This window comes from Takifugu flavidus, chromosome 13 (genome assembly GCF_003711565.1).
Source record: "Takifugu flavidus isolate HTHZ2018 chromosome 13, ASM371156v2, whole genome shotgun sequence".
In the NCBI taxonomy this organism is placed as follows: Eukaryota; Metazoa; Chordata; class Actinopteri; order Tetraodontiformes; family Tetraodontidae; genus Takifugu; species Takifugu flavidus.
The window spans coordinates 1,239,669-1,259,444 of record NC_079532.1 but is presented as its reverse complement, the minus strand read 5'-3'; the positions used below and the strand labels follow the sequence as shown (position 1 = coordinate 1,259,444).

The following is a 19,776-nucleotide window of genomic DNA, read 5'->3' as shown; positions in this document are numbered from 1 at the left end:
CCCTAACGGCCGCATTTGGTAAAAGTTGTAACGCCTTTTATGGCGTGCACGTCTCGTGCACTACCGCATAACTCTGGCTGCAGATGACGTCACCAGTCCAAGATGGTCGGTGTTGTTCGAGTACATGAACAAGCATACGTTCACCAAAACAATGTACAGTATTTAATTTGTTCATTTATACAGTTGTTGTCTGGCATCAACAATCTACAGTTCAAAAAAATACATTTGATACAGTGCTTTTGCCATTAGTCAAACATGCTTTTTTAAAATCTTTACACATGTGAATAATCTGGCGATGTCCTGACATTTCATGAAAATATTCGTGGACATTTTTAACTTTGTCTACTATCAAAGAAATGTACTGTTAATTCGAACTATCAGCTACAAGACGATAATATGGCTAATTAGCAACTAGCGGGAAGGTTTTCCACAAACAAGATCAAATCAACACAAGAAAATCAAATTAGCATCAGTAAAAGAATAAAAGTCAGGAGGCCAAGAATGAAAAAGGCGGTTGGTGTGTTTCCGTGTCGGAGGAGTCTCGGTTTTTGAGTGATCAGTGTCGACGATTGTTCAGCCGGAGGAAGAGAACTCAGTCCTGCCGCCGCCACGTCGTCTCTTTAGTTTGATTTCTTGTCCCCTGGGAAAAAAAAGAGCATTATCATTTTTAAAAACTGGCACTTTCTTGATCAACTTGTCTGAGATGTAAAGACGACACATTAGCTGAGGAACTCTGCTTTTAAAAGAACGTTCCTGAAACGTGTTAAACGTGTTTCAGCTCAAACATTGGTGTGTCTGCTCGTGCATGCTTGATGTGTAACTAGATGGTGGCAAATCATATTTCATACAAATTTACTAAAAGCTGATTTATTTATTAGAATTTATTAGAAGTTTGAAAAGCCTTACGTTTGTTTTTCTCATCTCGACCCTTCTTCACTTTGGGGGAACACGGTTTAGAGACCTTCACGCTGTTCTGGCAGTCCGCGTTAAACAGCACCTTCTTCAGCGCCCCTGATCGGCTCTTGGTATTGGTGGCGGCATCGCACGGTCCCCAGGGGCCAAACTTATACTTACAGTCATCTGAAGGAGACAACAGATGGTCTCAGGTTGGTGTTTGAAGCAGAACACGATGAGAAATTCAGAGAAACATGGTGGAGCAGGAGGCGGTCGCTCAGTTAGGAAACATAGAAGGTGTTTTGGTAGTAGGGGGATGTGCCAGAGCACCTTCACAGCACTGCCGAGGTACCCCTGAGCAAGGTATTGAATCCCTAAATGCTCACATTGGGGTCCAGAAAACAAAACGAAAAACCTTTCCCAATGTGGAAAAACAGCAAGAAAACAATTTAAGTATTTTTGCAAAACTACATTAAATGTGTTCCTGAATTTAATCACCATTAGAAGAAACAATTTCCATTAAAAAATAATATAATTAGTGCGTATTAGTGCGGTTGGAGTCCTCAGAGGGAAGACGAGGGTACAGCAAGGTTACTAAATGCATTTTCATTGATTTCCACTAGATGGCGCTGTGCGCACGAAAAAAACATCACAACGAGTCCGATGAATTCATGTTTCCTGAAATAAGAATAATCAGTAATGACGATTTTAGACTGATTCATGCAGAATATGTGTTCAATGGTAGCAGAAGAATTCCTGATCCTACAGAGCCTCAAACTCATTACGCACATCAGTCCCACCCCAGTAAAGGACTTCCTCATGCTGTGAGTGAGAGTGAATGAGAGATCGAGAGACTCACTGATGTCCTTCTTCCAGTTACACGGGATCTTGCAGTGGATCTTGTCGGTGCGATCTTTACACGTGGCCTCTCTCAGACCTTCGCCGCAGTCTCCGCTCTCAGGGACGCATTTCCCATAGCGGGTCTCCGCGGGGGTGCATTCCGAGACGGCCTTGGATTTATCACTTTTACCACCTGTTGGAGCGCAAAGTGTCACACTATCGTTTTTGCTATTTGCGTGTTAAAGATTTCTAATCTGTATAAACCTGCATATTTGTTTTTATCTTTTTTAAATCCACACGCTGTTCATCCAGTGGCGGGTGATGCCTTCAGGAACCTGCCCCATTCTGGAATTTTAAGATTTCCTCTTTTGGGTCTCACCTCTGTGACCTTTGACACGTCTGCTGGCCTCCGTCGCGAGCGTCAAGGTCAGCAGCAGCAGCAACGTGACTGACAACAAACTTCTCATTCTGCACAAACACATTAAAAATTCAGCAGTAAGCAAAGTTCATTTAACCCCATAGAGACGGTTGATGCACTTTGTAGTTCTCATCCAGTCCATGTTTTTAGATTTAAAAAAAAAAAAAAATATATATATATATATAAACACACACACACACACATATTTATATGTTTTTTTTTAGATCGGTTGGTGTACATATATGTTGTTCAAATAAAGACAACTATGGATTAGCACGTTAGGCTAACACAAATTGGAGTGTTTATTATTGCGCATCTCTCTTTTTCTTCGCACTTATCTAACATTCACATCTAGCGGTTTTCTACCTATAATTGTATAAAAATATATATATATTTTTTATATATATTTTATTTGTATTATTCAAGTATTCGCTTGAATTACCGCAACTTTGCATTTGGGATTGATTGCGATCGAACATTTGACCACAAACTTCAAAGCTACATATACACAATACAACGGATAGAATTGTCAAAATCAGCAGACTGATCTGGAACGCAACAACCAAACGCTTTAAATCTTTTTGACACAAGTAAATACGGAGGCAGTGAAGCGGCAGGACCGAATTGTAGAAGAGGAAAGGTTTGGCAGCAACAGCGACCCCTGGTGGCACACGCGCTGTAACACGGCATGTAAACCCGACGACAAATAGGCGTTTATTCCAAGTTTAAGGACAACCGCGTTAAGACACAATAATAAAACAGTTGTTTTGGTCTTAATCTGATTTTCTTCTGCGATTGTTGACATGCTGTTTGACGAGTGTGATCTCAGGCCAGATGGTCCGAATTTAATTCAGATTTGTTCTCCCCCCCACCTCGAAACGCTTAACACAAATAATCTGACTATTGTAGTCACCGCAGGATTATAGAAGTAGGCTAATGTATTCAGATCTGATCTACCCTTTTTTTCCAAACATTTTTCCAGTTTATTTCTCTCTTTCCTCGTAAACAGAAAATTCCTCCGTCGTATTTAATGACGAGCCATTCATGTTAAATGTCACTTTTTAAAATGGGAGAGTCAAATGACCCATAAAGCCCCTCTCGTCTCCTCTCCCTCTGTTATTGTGCTGGGAGATGACAGACTCCTCTTTGAGGCCTCCATTAAAGCAATGTTCCTCTTTCACACGTCAGCTGGCAGAGCAAATCCTGCTCTTCTTGCTCCTCCTGCAGCCTTTTATGAGGAAAGAAGCAGCTCTCAGCAGGCCTCCAGTCTGTCCTCCATCAATGAAGAAGGGGAGGAGGAGGAGGGGCGCCTGAAAGGGCTCTTTAGATTCCCTCAAAAGAATACTGATTCATTGGGCCAAAACAAAGACTCTTCCAGCCTGGTTTCATTTCTTAAAAGCCCAACACAAATTTCAGCCCACATCTTAGGAGCTGCGCGACCCCCCACCCCCCCCCCCCCCCCCCCCAACACCATCACCACCCTGAATGGAAATTCATTTGCATAAGAAAACAATGAAATCTTAACACGGAGAAAAGGAGTGGGATGCTCCTTTGCTGCAGGAGCAGCAGCAACATTTGGAGGAACTTCCTCCCAGATCTCAGGGTTCAACTCACATCCGGAAACATGAATCAGGAGTCGGGATGTGTCGGCGGCTCCTCCTGGACAGAGAAAACAAACATCCACGCACGCCTGTTCCTACAGGAATGGCGTCCGGGCACTCAGCCGCAGCTTCAGTCACCGTCCCAACGGCCGGAGCGTCACATGACCCACACGTTTAAAACGGGAAAATCATGACGTAACCACAATCAGTGTAAACCGGTCAACCGCACACGGATCCCCCGAAAATGAGCGTAACACAAATCGATCATCATTTTAAATCCAGATCTCAATCATCCGAGCGGAGAATAAAACCCCGCCTTTCATCTTTACAGAAGCTAAAATCCATCACTGATTTCAGCCTCCTTGGAGTGACCGATTTCCCTTCATTCTGCACCCCTCCGCGAAAGAATTAAACACTCGATCGTTTCAGATCGAAGCTCGATCGATTCTCTCTTCGATCGGACACAAACATGAAATCAAACTTACGTGTTGAGCTCAGAGGAGCGGCCGGTGGAGCTGCGGAGTCTTCGGCTTCTGTCGCTGCTTTCAGCTGCTGCTGCTCAACATCCATGAACACGCGCGGGCGCGCACACACACGCATGCACACGCGGTGACATCACGGGCTTAAGCCATCCCCTGAGGAACAAATACAGCTCAGGCCATTTGCATACAGTGTGCGTCTATCATGAAGTGTTACAGTGCGTGCGTGTGTGTGTTATGGATGCGGTGGCCACTCAAAGGTCATTATGAACCTGACATTCTTCTCATTCTTTTTGATAATCTGAAATAAAATGTAAATACGCTAAATAATCAAATCAAAAGTGAAACTTAAGTGGGGTTTAATTTAATTTAATTTTAAGATGCTGGCATTGAGGGGCCAAGAGGCAATGTCTGAATTCATGGATCTATCAGACTGGTAAAAAGTTCAGATAAGAGGAGTGAATCTGGGTCAAAGGTCAGAGTGAAAGCAACTGAGCCTCATGGTGCAGGTCCAGGATGAAATGGTTCAGATTCCAGGTATTTTCAACTTGAGCTGAGTTGAGCAGGCTGGAAGTCATTTAGCGTGAATAAAACTACCAGAGCAGAGCTGTGGAGGGGGGGAAGAGGGGACAGAAACAGGGGAGAGGAGCATTAAGACAGGTGGAGCAAAGTGGAGTTGGTTCCAAGGAGGTGACCGGAGGCAGATCTGTGGAATTCTGCTCCTCAGCTCCCCGAAAACGAGAAGGGAAAAGTCTAGCAGCGCTCTGATGGCTCAGTCATGCGTGGAAGCCATTGTTGAAGCCTACAGCTGGGAACAGAGAGGGAGGGGGAACCTTCCTGCCCCCTCCCGCTGGAATCTGACCACCACACACAGTGAAGACCTGCGGGGCTCCGCAGGGCCCAGGAGCAGCGAGCTTGGCTTCCAAAGTCCCGCTTGTGTAAAAACAAGGAGCCGGTCTAGGAACGTTGGTGTTGCGACACTTTGGTTAGCATTTTAACTGCTTCCTGCGCTGTGCATGGCGCCAGCGATGCAGCTTGAACACGAGAGGGTGGATAAATGATTCCATGAAGGGGGAAAGTGTGGTTGACGTGCTTTATTGCAGGTCACTCAAGTCAAAATAAAATTAAACACAGCAGGTAACGCATCCACTAGCATACATCAGCATTTCATTCTAACTGCTATATTCATCGATACGGATGCGACCGTTTAGACCGATTCTGGCTTCTGTCGCCATTTTTAAATATCCGGCGCTGGCGGATCTCCGAGGTCTCGGATGCACGAGGATGTCAGAAAGCCGCCGTATATTCTACGTCACAGACACGCTAAAGGCTCAACCCTATACTTAAATCATAAATAGATAAAATGGGTGACAGAAAACTTTAAATATGAATACTTATTTCAGTCAAAAACATACATCCAAAAGGTCATTATGAGCCGGATAAAGACACTTATCTACAACAGTTCTATAGAATATGGCAACAGCGTTTAGCTCATTGGTGTCGAGCTGCGGGTGGATGAAAACTATCGCTGGAAGCATCTGCTCTTCTTCTGTACATCGGTCCACATGAGCCCGTGGCGGCGATAATGTTTAAGTTGACAGCGGCCACGCCCCTACACAAGCGTCCAGTATTGAATCCTCTATAGTGTGTGTTTGCATCAGCAGGGGGGGTTTGACTGGAGGCTCTCAGACCGCTGTCTCCTGGTCCTCCCTCTGGATCATCTCATAATGTTGGCGGTTCTCCAGGTAATCGGCCAGTTCTTGGTCGTTGGCCTTCTCTGCATGCTGCTTTGGCGTTTTGCCCTGAAACCAAAAACACCAAAAAGGTTTGTTTGGAATCTGGGGGGGTGGGGGGGGTGGCTTATTCCCATACTGCAGCCAACCACCAGATGGAGTATACGATTATTTGGCATTAGTTCTTCATTAGTTCTTACTGCCACATTGTCGCAGGACAGACAGACAGACAGACATACTGGGCTCCACACCAACACAGTCATGGAGTCTATTCATTAGCTGAAGGAGATGAAAAAACTCAGATTATGGGCTTCTTCTTGTTACCACTGGCTTCACCATAGCAACGATGAGCCGCAGCCTTTGTGTGTTTGGGAGCGAGGCCGGGGATCCAGCAGGGCTCCGTTTCTCAGTGACACACAACATTAATCACGTTACAGAAGTGGGTCAAACAGAGCAGGAGATCCATTTAAAATGTGCTGGGACAGCTCGGGCTGGTGGCCGTCACTGCGGCCCAGAACTAATCACAAAATGGCCTCATGCTGCAGGAAGTGGTTGCTACTGCTTCAGTGAACTCAAATCAAAGCCTGGAACCTTCGGACCACTTTTTCCACCAGGAACCGCCTGAATTACAGAGTTCAGTAAAACATCTGGAATTTATGTGGTTTGGTCTTTAAGCTTCTGAAATCAATGTCTGCTTTTTCGACACAGACGGTTCTTGTGTGTTTTTACAGCAATCTCTCTATTTTGTCACGAGGAAGTCGAGCAGAATGGAATGAAAAACGGGGAGAAAGAGGGAGCTGACTCAGCAGAATGAGAGGAATTCTGTCAGTACAAAAGCCAGAGTGCTGACTGTGCATTTTACCTGCAGGTCAGTTTTCATGAGCGAAGCTCCAGCATCCACCAGGTAGTGACAGATACTCCTCTGACACGAGGAGGCAGCTTTATGGAGCGCCGTCTCACCTCTGAAAGGAACAACGTTAGCTACAGTACATGTCAGGACAGTGTGGGAAAAGTTGGACTGGACTCACGTCTCTCTCTCCGTGATGTCCAGGTGAGATGTGGGCACTAAAGCCGAGAGAAACATTTTGTCATCAGAGGATTCCCCATGTTACCAACGCTACCACCACAAAAATGCATCTTTGTCAATATACAAGCAACCACGGAAATTGTGGAAGGATGAGTTATGTGAGATTACATGTGGTTACAGTGGCAACCAGTGGGTACCAGCATTAGTCATACGCACACAGAAATACTGAGAAAACAAAGTGTAAAACTCAGAGAAGTTGTTTGAATTCCCCTTTAACAAGATGCATCAACACTAATCATTAGGAGTCAGTTAACCCTATATTATATGTCTCTGAACATCCCTTGTTTAAATGTTTTTTTTTTAAATCAAATAAAGCTGTTATGATGATTACTGAACATTTAAAGTTTTTCTCTGTCTCCACAGAAGTAATGTCGGGCTGCCAGAGAGAAAGTTGTGCTCTAGCGCGACCAAGCGGCTAAACAAATACACGCAAAAAAATCAATAATGTACAGAAAGAACAACACATCTTATAAAAATGTTGAGTATAAAAGAAACAATGTGGCCTCACATATCGTGTGGACAGGGGTCCAAAAAGTTATGAGATGTAATATTAAAAGCTAAGATTTGGACTGAACTGAAGCACAAATGCAGCATATTTAAAAGGTCAAAGGTTACGGAAAGTGTAGATGACTCTCACCGTTGTCAATGAGGTACTTGAGGATCTCCTTGCTGCCCGCCTCCACAGCGTGATGCAGCAGCGTGCAGCCAGCTGTGTCCTGCAGCAGGATGTCTGCTGCCTGCTGGTGGAGCTCCATCAGCTGGAACACAGATGTCAGGGTTTGATGGTAGCAGAGGCAGGAGGCTAACAAGGACTCTTAGGTTACACTCACCCTGTTCAGATTCTCAGTCTTCACACAGTTAATCAAATCTGCATCTAAGAAAGAGAAAAACAAAGGTTTTGCATTATTTTAATAATCAGATTATGTTAAAAGAGCATTAAAGTCAGCTATGGTTAAATAATATGACCTTTCAGCAGCAGATGGACCATCAGACTGAAGTGAGTCAGGATTTTAATCTCAAACATTCAGAACAAACGAAACATTTACCTTTTTCTGGATCATGTGAGGTAGCACTGGAAGAACTGTCAGACACAAGCAGAAGAACCTGTTAACACCGTGTAAGCACGGTTACACATGGACGCGCACACAAAGCAGCCATACCTAACGACTGGTCTGAAATCAGCCACCGTTGTGTTGGAGCGATGCACATTGAGAATCTTTGCCCCCCTCCTTCAGCAAGGACAAGACGGACAGAGACAAGAGTCACAGTATGAAGACGGACATGTGGTGTGATGAAGAGGAGCTGATAAAGTGGAGCTGCAGCTAACAGCTTTGTTATGGTCAAAATTACTTTATTAACAGAAACACACACACACACACACACACACACACACACACACGAAGATGCATGTACAGCATCACAACACAGACGTGTCGATCAAGACTTTTGTTGCATTGATAAGATATAATATGGTTTACACAAATCTGCTATGTAGGGCTGAATATGAATAATTTCCTATGGTAATCTAATAATCTGATGTAAAAAAAAAAAAAAAAACTTCAGACTTTATGAAATATGACAACGAATGGAGACATTTACAACAGCTGATTTCAGGCTGAGGCATGAAGATAACTGCCTGGTTAATGGCCCAGTTTACCCAGTGGAGATGTAAATCACCAGTTTAACTAAAGGCAAGCTGAGCAGACAGATACTGACCATGTTTACTAATGTCATCTGTTTACGTACATCAGAAACCTTAAATACTTCATCTAAATGCATAGCTTTTATTTTATACACTTCATCATCGTTAATTATGTATTTTTAGTCTCCCATGTTTAATGAAATGAATTAAAAAGCTTTGATTCTTTGTGTGTGCTACCTGCAGAGAGCAGTCTTCGAGGAGCTCTGAGACAAAGCTTCAGCCACCGAACTGTCACTAGAGATCCGCTTCCTTTGAAAGTCTCTTACTCTGAAACATCCACAGAGGAGGAAGAGAAACATACAGGGACATGAGCATCTTTGAGAAGAAAAAAGTTAAAAATGCAGACAAAACTCTGACTTCATTCCACTTAATGGAGTTTTTGTCCATTTTCTAATTCCAAAGAGAACTAAATGTCAAATAATTCTGCTAAATGGTTTTTGTGTTTTCATGGCCACTTTATTATATTTTATTCAGAAGTTGAGTTCATAAGGTTAAAATCTTTTTTGTTTCCCTAAATCAAATAGATTTCTAATTATTATCGCTTTCCTCTTTCTGATCATCTTCTGCTCGCTCCTGAAGAGGCAGACAGACAGAAACTCAGTGCTCATCTCTTCAAAAGCAGCAAGATGCAGATAATAAAGATCAGCTGCCATCTGGCTTCATCACAGCTTCTTTATTAACGTTCATTCCGCCCTGAACAGGTTGTCATGGTACATGTAGTACCCGCTTCAGCCAGCAGGGTGTGCTCGTATTCATCTAATAATGGGCTTCCTGTCTTACCTGGGTGAGGTTGAGGAGGTGGGAGAGGACAGAGAGCTGGGAAAAGCAAAACGTCTCTGCTGGTCTTGGTGCTCCTCAGAGTCCACCAAGTCAGGCATGCTGGGGGACGTGCCCACTGTCTCTTTGACGACCAGCTCCGGGTCCAGGACATAAAGTTCCTCCTGGGAGATCTCAGTCACATAGTTCAGATGCTCCTACAGAAAAAGGACAACATGTCTATAAGATTGCTTTAAATGCTTGTCATTGATGTTGCCATGGTTACCACCAATACTGATAATGATGTAGGATTTATTTTGCTTTAGTGCTACTGCCATTGCTACAAATCCTGCCTGTACTCAAAAATCAGGGTCACTGAGAATCTAAAAACATGACTTTATAATGATGATTGTCTGAGGAAGTTCACACCTGAGCACGGTCGATCCTGTAGAACCGGTCGGCAGTTGTACCTGTTACACAAAGAACAGGTCATCAGGGTCAGCAGGGACTGCAGAGGACCTGTGCAACATTTTTCACTCACAGTCAAGGAAACACCACTTCTTGGAAAGGCTCTGCGATGACAGACACTCCCTCTTCATCTCATCACAGTCCTGAGAGCACACAGTCAGAAACAGCTTAGTCATACCAACGCTTAACATGTCAGCTACTCTGCTGTGAATCCACGCTGACTGCAGGACTGATTTGAGCTTTGACACCGTTCTGTGACTGATACCATCTACCTGATCCAGATTGTTGTGCAGGCGCTCAATCAGCAGGCGACAGGTCTCCAGGTCACTGTCTCCAGGAACGGTGATCACTCCCAGTGGCGTCGCTGCAAACAATAAACATGATGACGATTCAATTAAGAGTGCTTTCATATACAGCCAGTAGTCGGCCCCGAGTGTTAACAAGCTCTCCTGTGAGCTGTTCGTCGATTTCTGGGTCTGATTGATCGTGATGAGGACATGATAGATGAGCTTTATTTAACCCTCCAGGGACTTACAGGCCTCCTTCAACTGGTCCTTGTCGTAGTGCAGAGCTTCATATGCCGCCATGCTGATGCGGTTAACTCGAATGTGCAGCTTCTCTGGGAGGGGCAGCTGACTGCAAACAAACACACACACACACACACACACACTTCATCTTTGATGTTGACCGATTGTGGGGAGCTATTCTTTTTTTCTCATTAAATCATGTCATTGTTAAAGGAAACCCTGCTGAATTGAAGAATATGAACAGTGAAGTGGTGTGTTTGTACTCGTTGAGGTGGGGCATGGATATCCTCCTCTTGGCCTTCTGCACCATGTTGGCCTGGTTCCTCAAATTGATGTGGATGATGGACGGTGCCAGCTTGCAGGGCTCTCCATCCACCTGCATGGGGATGGACTTGGAGGTGGTGAGCGTCACCTCTTTACACTGATGGAGCCGTTCGCCGTGGCCACCCACCTGCAGCGTGGCCTGGACACAAGACAACAGATCAACTCCGCTCAGGCGACTGTATTGTCACATTTCAGGGAAAGAATGCACTTCTGCTGAAATCCTTGAATTCAGAGGACATCCTGTGACACAGCAACTTGAGATAACTTATCAGTCAAATACTTCTGCTTGTGAACTATCAGATTAACACAACCAAAAACAGGAAAATAGATCCAAAACGTAAATAAAACCACTGATTGTGCTAAATTATAAGGCTGTATAATGTCCTCTCTTCTCCCCAGTTATGTTCTCATATGGTCTGATTTTGTTTGATGTCGTCTAGTGTAGGCATCTCTGGTGGCTGTTGTGGCCTCGTGTTTTGCGGCTAAGTAAAGCTGCAAGCTCACCAGGGACGTCATCGTGAAGCCGATGACCTCGATACAGCCATCATCATGGCGCTGTGGTTCAAAGTCCTGGTGCTCACTGGGGTGCCCCCAAGGCATGGTACCGGCGCAGTACCTGCAGCATGCTCACATGACTTCACTCCAGATTTTAAACTGAATAACCACATCAAGACTTTATTTCAGGCCTCAGCATACCTGGGGATGTTGAGGAAGAGCAGGCACTGTAGCTTCATCTCCTGGACTTTAGCTGTCAGGTCTGTTCCATCACACTGGGGAGAAACCACCAGAAAACATCTGATGTAGCAGATGCAGCAGCAGCAGTAGTAGCAGTAAAGCGCACAGAAACACAGCTTTTGATAAAGCTATGCAACCTCACTAAAGCTGAAACCCTTTTACTCTGCTAATATTATCACACTTCCAGTTGAATATTCTTCACCATTCAGATCCAATGAATCAAACACTGTGTGTGACAGACATCAGGTTTGATCAGTGTCAGCTCAGAAGTGATTGATGCTCAGCGGGCTCCTCTACTAATCCTACTGCTGTTGTTGCAGGAAGTCCTTCTGCTGACAGAGATCCTCCTTCACTCCACAGTCTAACTGACTCCATGACTTAAATCTGGTACATTTGGCACATCCTCAGTTTCTCAGAGAAACGCTCATCATCCATCCTCTACTGTTCAAATGTTGTTCTTAAAATGTGCGTCCACTCACCACCACTTTGATGTGCTTTGCGAGGTCTTTGGAGCTGCCACTCAGAAAATCTGAGAATGCTGTCTGAAGCACACAAAAACAAGACATACTGTATACCAAAAGAGAAGTTTCATGGTCAAACTATAATCTTTATTTATTTCGAATTTAAGGCTTAAACAATACTGTGAAATGAATCATGGCCGCTGTAATATGAACAAACAGAAACCAGAACTTGGGGAAACACTCACCCCTGCATAGAACATCTTATTCCTGAAGCGACTGTTGAACTTTTCTGGGTTTGCCTCTGAAAAAGTAACAGATCATACAGTTTCTGCTTTATATAAACAAAACAAACTCACTGATACCTTTAGGAAAATAAAGTAGAAATGGGCAGAATAAACTTGGCCTGTCAACATTTCCCTCCATCACCTCATAAGATCTGATTCACTTTTATTGATGTCTGGAGACAATTCAGGTTACTGAGCAGCACAACAATAAGAATAGAACAAATAAAGTCAGAACTGTAAAGATAACGTGAAGTAATTAAGTACTGAGGACACACAACAATAATTTGATTTCTAATCTTATCCTGAAGATTCAAAGATAATAATTACGAACCCTGTTGTTAATATAACTAATTATTTCAATAAAAAAATGGGTCTCTCCCTCTAAACTAGTGCAGTTGGTCTGTGGGGGTCACTGACCTCTGGATTCATGGAAGCCCAGAGTCACGTGAGCATCGAAGCCCAAACTGAAGTAGTTGTTGAACACATCGATGGGGAGCTGAGGAAGACGAAACATCAGCCTCAACAGTGTCAACCTGTCTCCATTAGGTCTGATTATTGACACACCTTGTCTGTCTGGTGTTCGTCCATGTCCTCCGGTCGGGCCTCGGGATTTGGCTCCACGTTCAGATTCCAACGATCCAGCTGGACGATGTTTCCATCCTCTACATGTGAGAGGATCTTTGTTATTGGTTCATCAGTGTAACCCTGAGGGAGGAGTGAGAACCAACATTTTAGGTTGACCATTTAACCATATTTTATTAATATGGAGGATCTACTGTAATATCAGCTGTAAACAGCTGTTATACATGGATTCTGTAAGGCGCCTAGAAACAATTTTGATTGTAACAGATGCTATATAAATAAAGATTGATTTTTTTTTTTTTTGTTAGATATTCCACTGCTGGGTCACTGTTTAGCCCAGCATTACAACAGTTAAACTGCAACAGAACATACCCCTCCCCAGTTAAGGGTCCTGGCCAGGTCGTTGCCAGTGCCCAGAGGTAGGATGCCAACAGGGGGCTGAGGACGGAGTTTCAGCTGATCCAACACTGATAAGATCCAGCCCACCTGAACACATTTACGTTTGGAGTGAGGGGTCAATCCGAATACACCTATTGTAAACCAGTAAGTCAAACTGGACTCACTGTCCCATCTCCTCCACATGCCAGAATCCTCAGGTTGGGCACTTTGGAGTAGAGTTCTAACCTAAAGAAGACAAAATCATCAAGCAGGGAGATAAAATCAAACATTCATTATAAAGCATAACAGAAACAGTGATATTGATGTAAATAGGGCATAAATAAACCAAATGGAATTCAGAGCTCAGGGAATCAATCAAACTTGACCCTGGGTCAACATGGGGGAACTCACCCCTCACTGGGTCCTCCTTTGGTCAGGTCAAACACCTGCCGAGGGTTCAGATACCACATGAAAGACTGAATGATCTTGGCTCCCTTAGAATGGACAGAAAAACAGATGCAGCTGAGCCTGGATGGCAATTTTGTACTGGTTTCATCCTCAAATGTTAGAATGTGGTGCCGCTTCTTTCAGGGTTGAATATTTGATGATAAAATAAGAATCACCCCCTCATGTTTTTGATAATGATCAAAAACAGAATGTTGGTCTGAATTTACTTGTAGGAAGAAACAATAACTACCTGGTTTCCTCCACTTTTGGGGTTGACAAACACAAGCAGAGGCTTCATAAGCTGAGAGGGAAGCGGCTTCACCAGAAAGGGCTTCCAGCGGCCATCCTGAAGCTGTGAGACAAAGCAGAGAAACTAGGGTTTAGGTCAGCGGACAACAGCTCCTCACCAATGAACACAGGCACACATTACTATGATAATAAAAGATCTGCTCATCAATAGTGATTCTTTTACTTGATCTTATTTATGATAGTTTTAAAAGGAGACAATAAAAATAGGCTTTTGTATCATCAATTCCTCACCTCTGCACCCTTCTTGCTTGACTTGTTGCATTTCACAGATGTTCTTTTCTTCTTTTTACTGGATTTTAAAGATGTCTGGCAAACACCATCAGAGAGTGAGAACATTTTATTTTGTATGCATCCTGTTGTTTATGAAGAATTTGTGGACCTAAATATGGCTCTACAATGGAGTTTTCTTTGAATGAGAAGCATAAAACCTTCTGGTTTTAAGGAGTTTAAAAATTTACCTGTGACAGTAACATCAGTCTGTGTGCGTATGTGTGGGTGTGTAGTAATGTGTACCTGTGTCCTGCGGACCCTGATGATCCAGGTTGGAGGGATGATGACAGCAGCATGAGCCCCCAGAGAGCAGCATTCCTCAATCTGCTGCAGCATGAAACACGTCACCTTGTTGTGATACTGAAACACAAAAATAAAATGAATTACCTTGCAGGGCAAATAAGTAATTTAAATTTAAATAGAAAATGTAATAAATAAATTACAGCCTCATGTCAAAGCAAATAATTTTTGCAGGGTGCAGGGTTCTTAATCAAATGTATTCAGTGGTACCCAGCATTTTCTTAGGTGGTTCCATAGCCTGGAACTACTTCTGGAATCTTAGATTCTCTGTCCTGGGTGAATGTGTGACTTACTGCCTGTTTGCACCACGAGCAGCTAATGGCAACAATTTCTTTGCTGTGAAATGCAAATTTCTGTTGAAATCCCTGTTGGTAGTAAGAGATTCAGTTAGCTTGCAGGAATTTTTTTTTTTTTTTTTTTTTTAAAACAGCTTCTAAGTGATTTTTCTGCAGCGGTAACCGAACCTTGCCACACTGTCGACACTTTCCTGTCTGGCGCCTCCTGTGGACCCAGTGATGCCGGACAACGTTGGACTGAAAAAACAATAAGCATGATGTTACTGCGAAATAAAATGTGCCCACAAAAGTTTGTAATAACACGACTGACCTCTCGAATGGCTCGAGATCCAGGTTCCCTAAATGATGGCTTGCACCTGAAATTAATCTGAACAGAGAGGAGAGACAGTGAGGGGAATAAAGGCCGCTGCTGATTCAAAAACGACCCATGTTACCTTCTCCAACTGCTCCATACACATGGTGTGAACTGAGATCTTACATCCAGCACATTTCTTCCTCGCTACCGACTTTTGCTGTAGCAAATGACACAAAATTATTATTTTTTACTTCATTAAAGGTCCCGTGAACCCACACGCCAACCTGTCTGGGGTTTATATCTGACCATAGGGGATGCTATGACTCACCAGTGATTTGGCAAAGCAGTATTGCTCTCCGACATAACAGAAGTCTCCCGAGCCGCTGGTCTCAAACCAGATGTGCTCCCCAAACTGAGCGTTGTCCTGGGAAGCAAAGACATGGAATATTTTCTATACAGCAGTCCAGTGACGGTCCCAGTTTATTTGTACCCACCAAAAATGTGTTATAGCAAACAGTCGAGACATAATGCTACCAGCACAAGATGGACGTGTGCGCAGCAGATACAATTAAAAACACATTTTTTGAATGTGCTACCATGTTCTCGTCTTTATTTGGGTTTGTTTAACATCAGTTTAGATCAGGCATGGGCAAACTAAGGCCCGGGGCCACACGCGGCCCGTTAAACGTTTTAATCCGGCCCGCCAAACTTGAAAAATTAAATGAATAAACCTTGTTAATGTTAAATTTTCACTGCAATTCTGGTGTTTTCCCACTAGAAAAAAGACAGTCAGGAGGAGAGTGACGGTGATATCCTGAAGGATAACAGAACTTTCAGTGCTTTAAAATAGAAATGGTTATTAATTTTTTTTAAAAGGCACATTTTATTCATTTGATTTTAAGTGTTTTAAGACTCATTCCAAAGTCAGATATTTTGTCTCTTCATTTTCATTTGAAATTAAAGCACATGTTTTCTCCATATCCCAAGATGTGTATTTTTTCTCCAATGAGGTGAGGTTACCAAAGCACTCCATCCATCCATCTGCTCCTGGTCCGGCCCCTTTGTCAAATGTTAGAACCCATTGTGGCCCACGAATCAAAATGTTTGCCCACCCCTGGTTTAGATGGACCCTTCACCACTCAATAGGCATTTACTTACAGTCCAGTCGATGGTGCTGCTGGGTTCCCGCAGCTGGTCAGTCTGTCCTGATGTGGGTAAGGTGGGCTGAGGCCCCACATGCTGCAGGCCTGTCTTTGTTATAGCTTTCCTGAAAACAAAATAACTTTTAAGAAGACCAATTTCACAGTAATTGTTTCACTTATTTATATTTGAGTGTATTCAGACTGACACTTGGGTGATTACTGATTCCTGAACAAAGCCTGGCTGGTTCTTTTAAGCTAATGATGTTCCTATTTTACAACAGACAAACAAATGTTTCACTTCCTTCTGGGGCTAAACAGCAATACTGGAACATATTCCCTATTCCTGTTTCAATAATACAAAATATAAGTCTTTAAATTTCAAGAAGGTCTTCAAAACATGTCAGTAGACTATTGTGGCTCTTTAATTTGTCCCCCTCAGGCTTCCAATACACACCAATCATTTAACCTTAGCAACGAAGCACTTCTGCTGCGAATGTCATTGTTACACAAGCTGCTAATGAGTTTCAGCTCCATGGAGTGTGGTTGTGCCTGGAGCAGAATTTTGGATATCTGGAGAATTATTTCTATTGTTGCTGAGCTCCTTTCATCCTTCCAACATGTTACTGGATGTAGTCGGTCTATCAATGTTGAAAAAACCCACAAAGATATAAATAATATCTAATGTCTAAATAGGCATCATGTAGTTGCAAAAACACTTTTTACAGTCTGTTTGCCAATGCAGAGAAAATGACATGAACATTTTTTTTACTTCATTAAAGGTCCCGTGAACCCACATGCCAACCTATCTGGGGTTTATATCTGACCATAGGGGATGCTATGACTCACCAGTGATTTGGTAAAGCAGTATTGCAGTGAGTAGTTTAGTTGAGAGTTTGAAATGTTGTAAAAACAGTCATAACAGCTGAAGTGATCAGCAATCATTAAAACAGGGAAAGACTCAATTCAGCTTAGACAAATTTCATTTTGATTAAATCTGTAAGCTATTGGGATTTCACCAGATGGTTATGGGAGCCTGGTTAAAAAGTGCAGACGCCACCACTACGTTTTTTTGTAATGGGTGCAGCTGCACTAGAACCCTTGCAAGGAAGCCAAAAGTGCTAGAAAGGGCAGTGGAAAGACCTGCAGGCAAGTGGGAGAAAAAATTGTTTTAATTTTAGGCATCATGTAAGTCAGGGACTACATACAGCAGGAAGCCACTCCAGTTTTCCAGGTGAGAGTCATGGCCATGGGCTCCCAGGGAGCTGAGGCCTCCGGGACCCCTGTAAAAGGCCGTGTGGTTGAGGTAGTACACTGAACTCTTGCGGCTGGGCAGCGGGTGGCCTCTTCCTGGCCAGGGGCTCCCAGCTTTGGAGATAGTGGAGATCTTCCTCCTCTTCCTGTGAGTAGATGTATGAGAACGGTTGCAGAAAGCAGGTTCTCCCAGAATAACCTGAGAGGAGTTTCTGCGGAGGCAGCGAGGGGCCCTGATGAGGGCCCTAGAAGTCAAAGAGGGCAGAGGAGATTTTTTCACCACCTTTGTCTCTGAGGGAGATGAGGTAGAGGGCCAATGGTCCCGATCTTGAGACAGCGATGTGTCGTCCTCCTCCTCCTTGGTCAGCTGCTCTGCTTCAGACAGCTGACTCTCTCCCGACAGGTTCTGGCTGTCAGTTGAGTAATCACTGCCGTCTGAGTGGAGGCTGCTGGAGCGTGAAAATGGTCTCCTGTTGGTGGCCCCGTCCCTCACTTCTACCTGCTGTTCACCCGGAAGTCCCATGCCCATGTCATTGTCCTCATCTTCCTCAGCCATTTGAATCAAACTGGCCAGCAGCATGGAGGGCCCCAGTAGGTGGGTGTCAATGGTGCGCAGCTTTGCCACCTTCTTCCTGCACACAACAAACCTCGGGTTGTGGTTGGGGGTGGTAGTGCTGGAACGCCTGCGAGTCTGTCCTGTCCACCTGCATCTTGTCGCCTTTGTGAGATGTACCCCACCTGTACAAGGCAGCCTGGCTGGGACCTGTACACTTGAGCATCGCCGCTGCATCAGGGTGGAGGATGGAAGCCCTACACTGGACCTCCGGCGTGCCTTGCTGGTCGGGACAGCCACACTGGGCCTCCGCTGACGACATGTCTTGTCTTTAGTGTCTGCCTGCAAACCAGTTTCCTTTCTCTTAAAGTGACGTCGGAAAAAAGTGTCCATATCGGAAGGAGGGAGGGAGCGGACTTCTGAATGCTGCCCTCCAGCTGTTGGGTGCAAAGAGGCATTAGCTTCGTGGGCAGAGAATTTACCGCCACATTTGGTAGCTGTTTAACAACGTATTCTGAGGAATAATTACAGATATTTGCATCTGTAATTACTCCTCAGAATACGTGAAGGTACATCTACAAATACAGATGATAAAGAGCCACCACACCAAACCCTTCATTAGACTGCCTGCTGCTCTGCTGGGCAGTGAAAATATAGATTCTGTAATCTCAGCAGGGGGTTTAATTGTAATGTCTAAATTAGATGGAGAAGATGGAATTCAGAAATGTTTTATGTGTAGATGATGCTAATAGGAAACTTTAAATACGCCTGTTTAAACTTTATTACAAACGTGTTACATAAAAGAAGATAGTGATTAATGGTGTGGACTGTTCATTTATTTACACTAATAATTTGCTGTTGGCTGCTTTATCAACATGCCTATTATAATTTCTCAAACATATACATGAATTATAAAACAGACAGGAAACGTGTTGGGGTGGGGGGGCTCTCCACAGGGATCGCCACAAAACAACAGGAAGGAACAATAATTAAGGTCACACTACCTGTTGGCTTCACACCATTACAACAACATCGCAGCTATAATTAGTCAGTTACAGCATCATCTCATTTGTCTGTAAACAGCAGACAAAGGAACAGTCTCAGACTGAAATAAACAAAAAAACAAAAACAATCACACACACACACACACACAGACACACACTTTTCCAGTAGCAGTAAAAGAATAGTGGAGCCACAGTTCCTGTGAAATAACAATTCAAGTTTTCCTGTTATCTTGATACATGCTCCATGTTAAGTATCGTTAGATGTGGGACATGATGTGCGAGAAAACATGGAAATCTCTCATCCGTAACCAGTCTGTCCTCTGACTGGCCAGTGTCCAACAGCTTACTGGAACCTTTACCACCAGAAAACGTTAATGGCACTTAATTCCTAACACTTTATCGACTTCCTGAATGTCTATTTTATATTTATGCCTGAGAACAACCAGGCAAAAGGTTAAACATGCAGTTCTTTTCATCATGGAACATGATCTGTTGTTTGTATGTTGCTACTACACTGGCTGTTGCATCAAAACCTTTTGTAGAAATAACTACCTGAGAGGAGCAGATGAGATGTGGCAGAACCAGCTTCTTCAGCTACTCTGCAGGAAACATTGATCTGCGTTGCCTCGATAGCCTGAAA

The 19,776-nt window shown here is 43.7% G+C and overlaps 2 protein-coding genes across 3 annotated transcripts; both read right to left on the bottom strand.

Moving 5' to 3' along the window:
* Positions 1-139: 139 nt before the first annotated feature.
* On the bottom strand, positions 140-4,399 carry mdkb (midkine b). 2 transcript variants are annotated; one of them, XM_057051015.1, is made up of 5 exons: positions 4,239-4,399; positions 2,114-2,202; positions 1,754-1,927; positions 907-1,080; positions 140-640 (listed from the first exon to the last, which is right to left on the bottom strand). In XM_057051015.1, exons 2-5 carry the CDS (start codon positions 2,199-2,201, stop codon positions 621-623), a joined length of 456 nt encoding a protein of 151 aa, XP_056906995.1. In that variant the 5' UTR covers position 2,202; positions 4,239-4,399; the 3' UTR covers positions 140-620. The 2 variants fall into 2 exon arrangements, with proteins under 2 accessions (XP_056906995.1, XP_056906997.1); XM_057051017.1 differs by lacking the exon at positions 4,239-4,399 and adding an exon at positions 3,767-4,120.
* Positions 4,400-5,311: 912 nt separating this feature from the next.
* dgkzb (diacylglycerol kinase, zeta b) lies at positions 5,312-18,569 on the bottom strand. The gene is made up of 33 exons (XM_057052128.1): positions 17,534-18,569; positions 16,345-16,453; positions 15,515-15,610; positions 15,326-15,403; positions 15,202-15,258; positions 15,060-15,128; positions 14,889-14,960; positions 14,539-14,655; positions 14,257-14,331; positions 13,967-14,068; positions 13,681-13,763; positions 13,455-13,515; positions 13,264-13,377; positions 12,874-13,014; positions 12,727-12,805; positions 12,271-12,326; positions 12,044-12,106; positions 11,526-11,599; positions 11,334-11,445; positions 10,769-10,968; positions 10,514-10,614; positions 10,251-10,342; positions 10,052-10,121; positions 9,940-9,980; positions 9,535-9,728; positions 8,932-9,021; positions 8,213-8,281; positions 8,099-8,133; positions 7,883-7,926; positions 7,690-7,810; positions 6,994-7,030; positions 6,828-6,927; positions 5,312-6,034 (listed from the first exon to the last, which is right to left on the bottom strand). The coding sequence occupies exons 1-33, from the start codon at positions 18,523-18,525 to the stop codon at positions 5,918-5,920; spliced, it is 3,861 nt and encodes a 1,286-aa protein (XP_056908108.1). The 5' UTR covers positions 18,526-18,569; the 3' UTR covers positions 5,312-5,917.
* Positions 18,570-19,776: the final 1,207 nt, after the last annotated feature.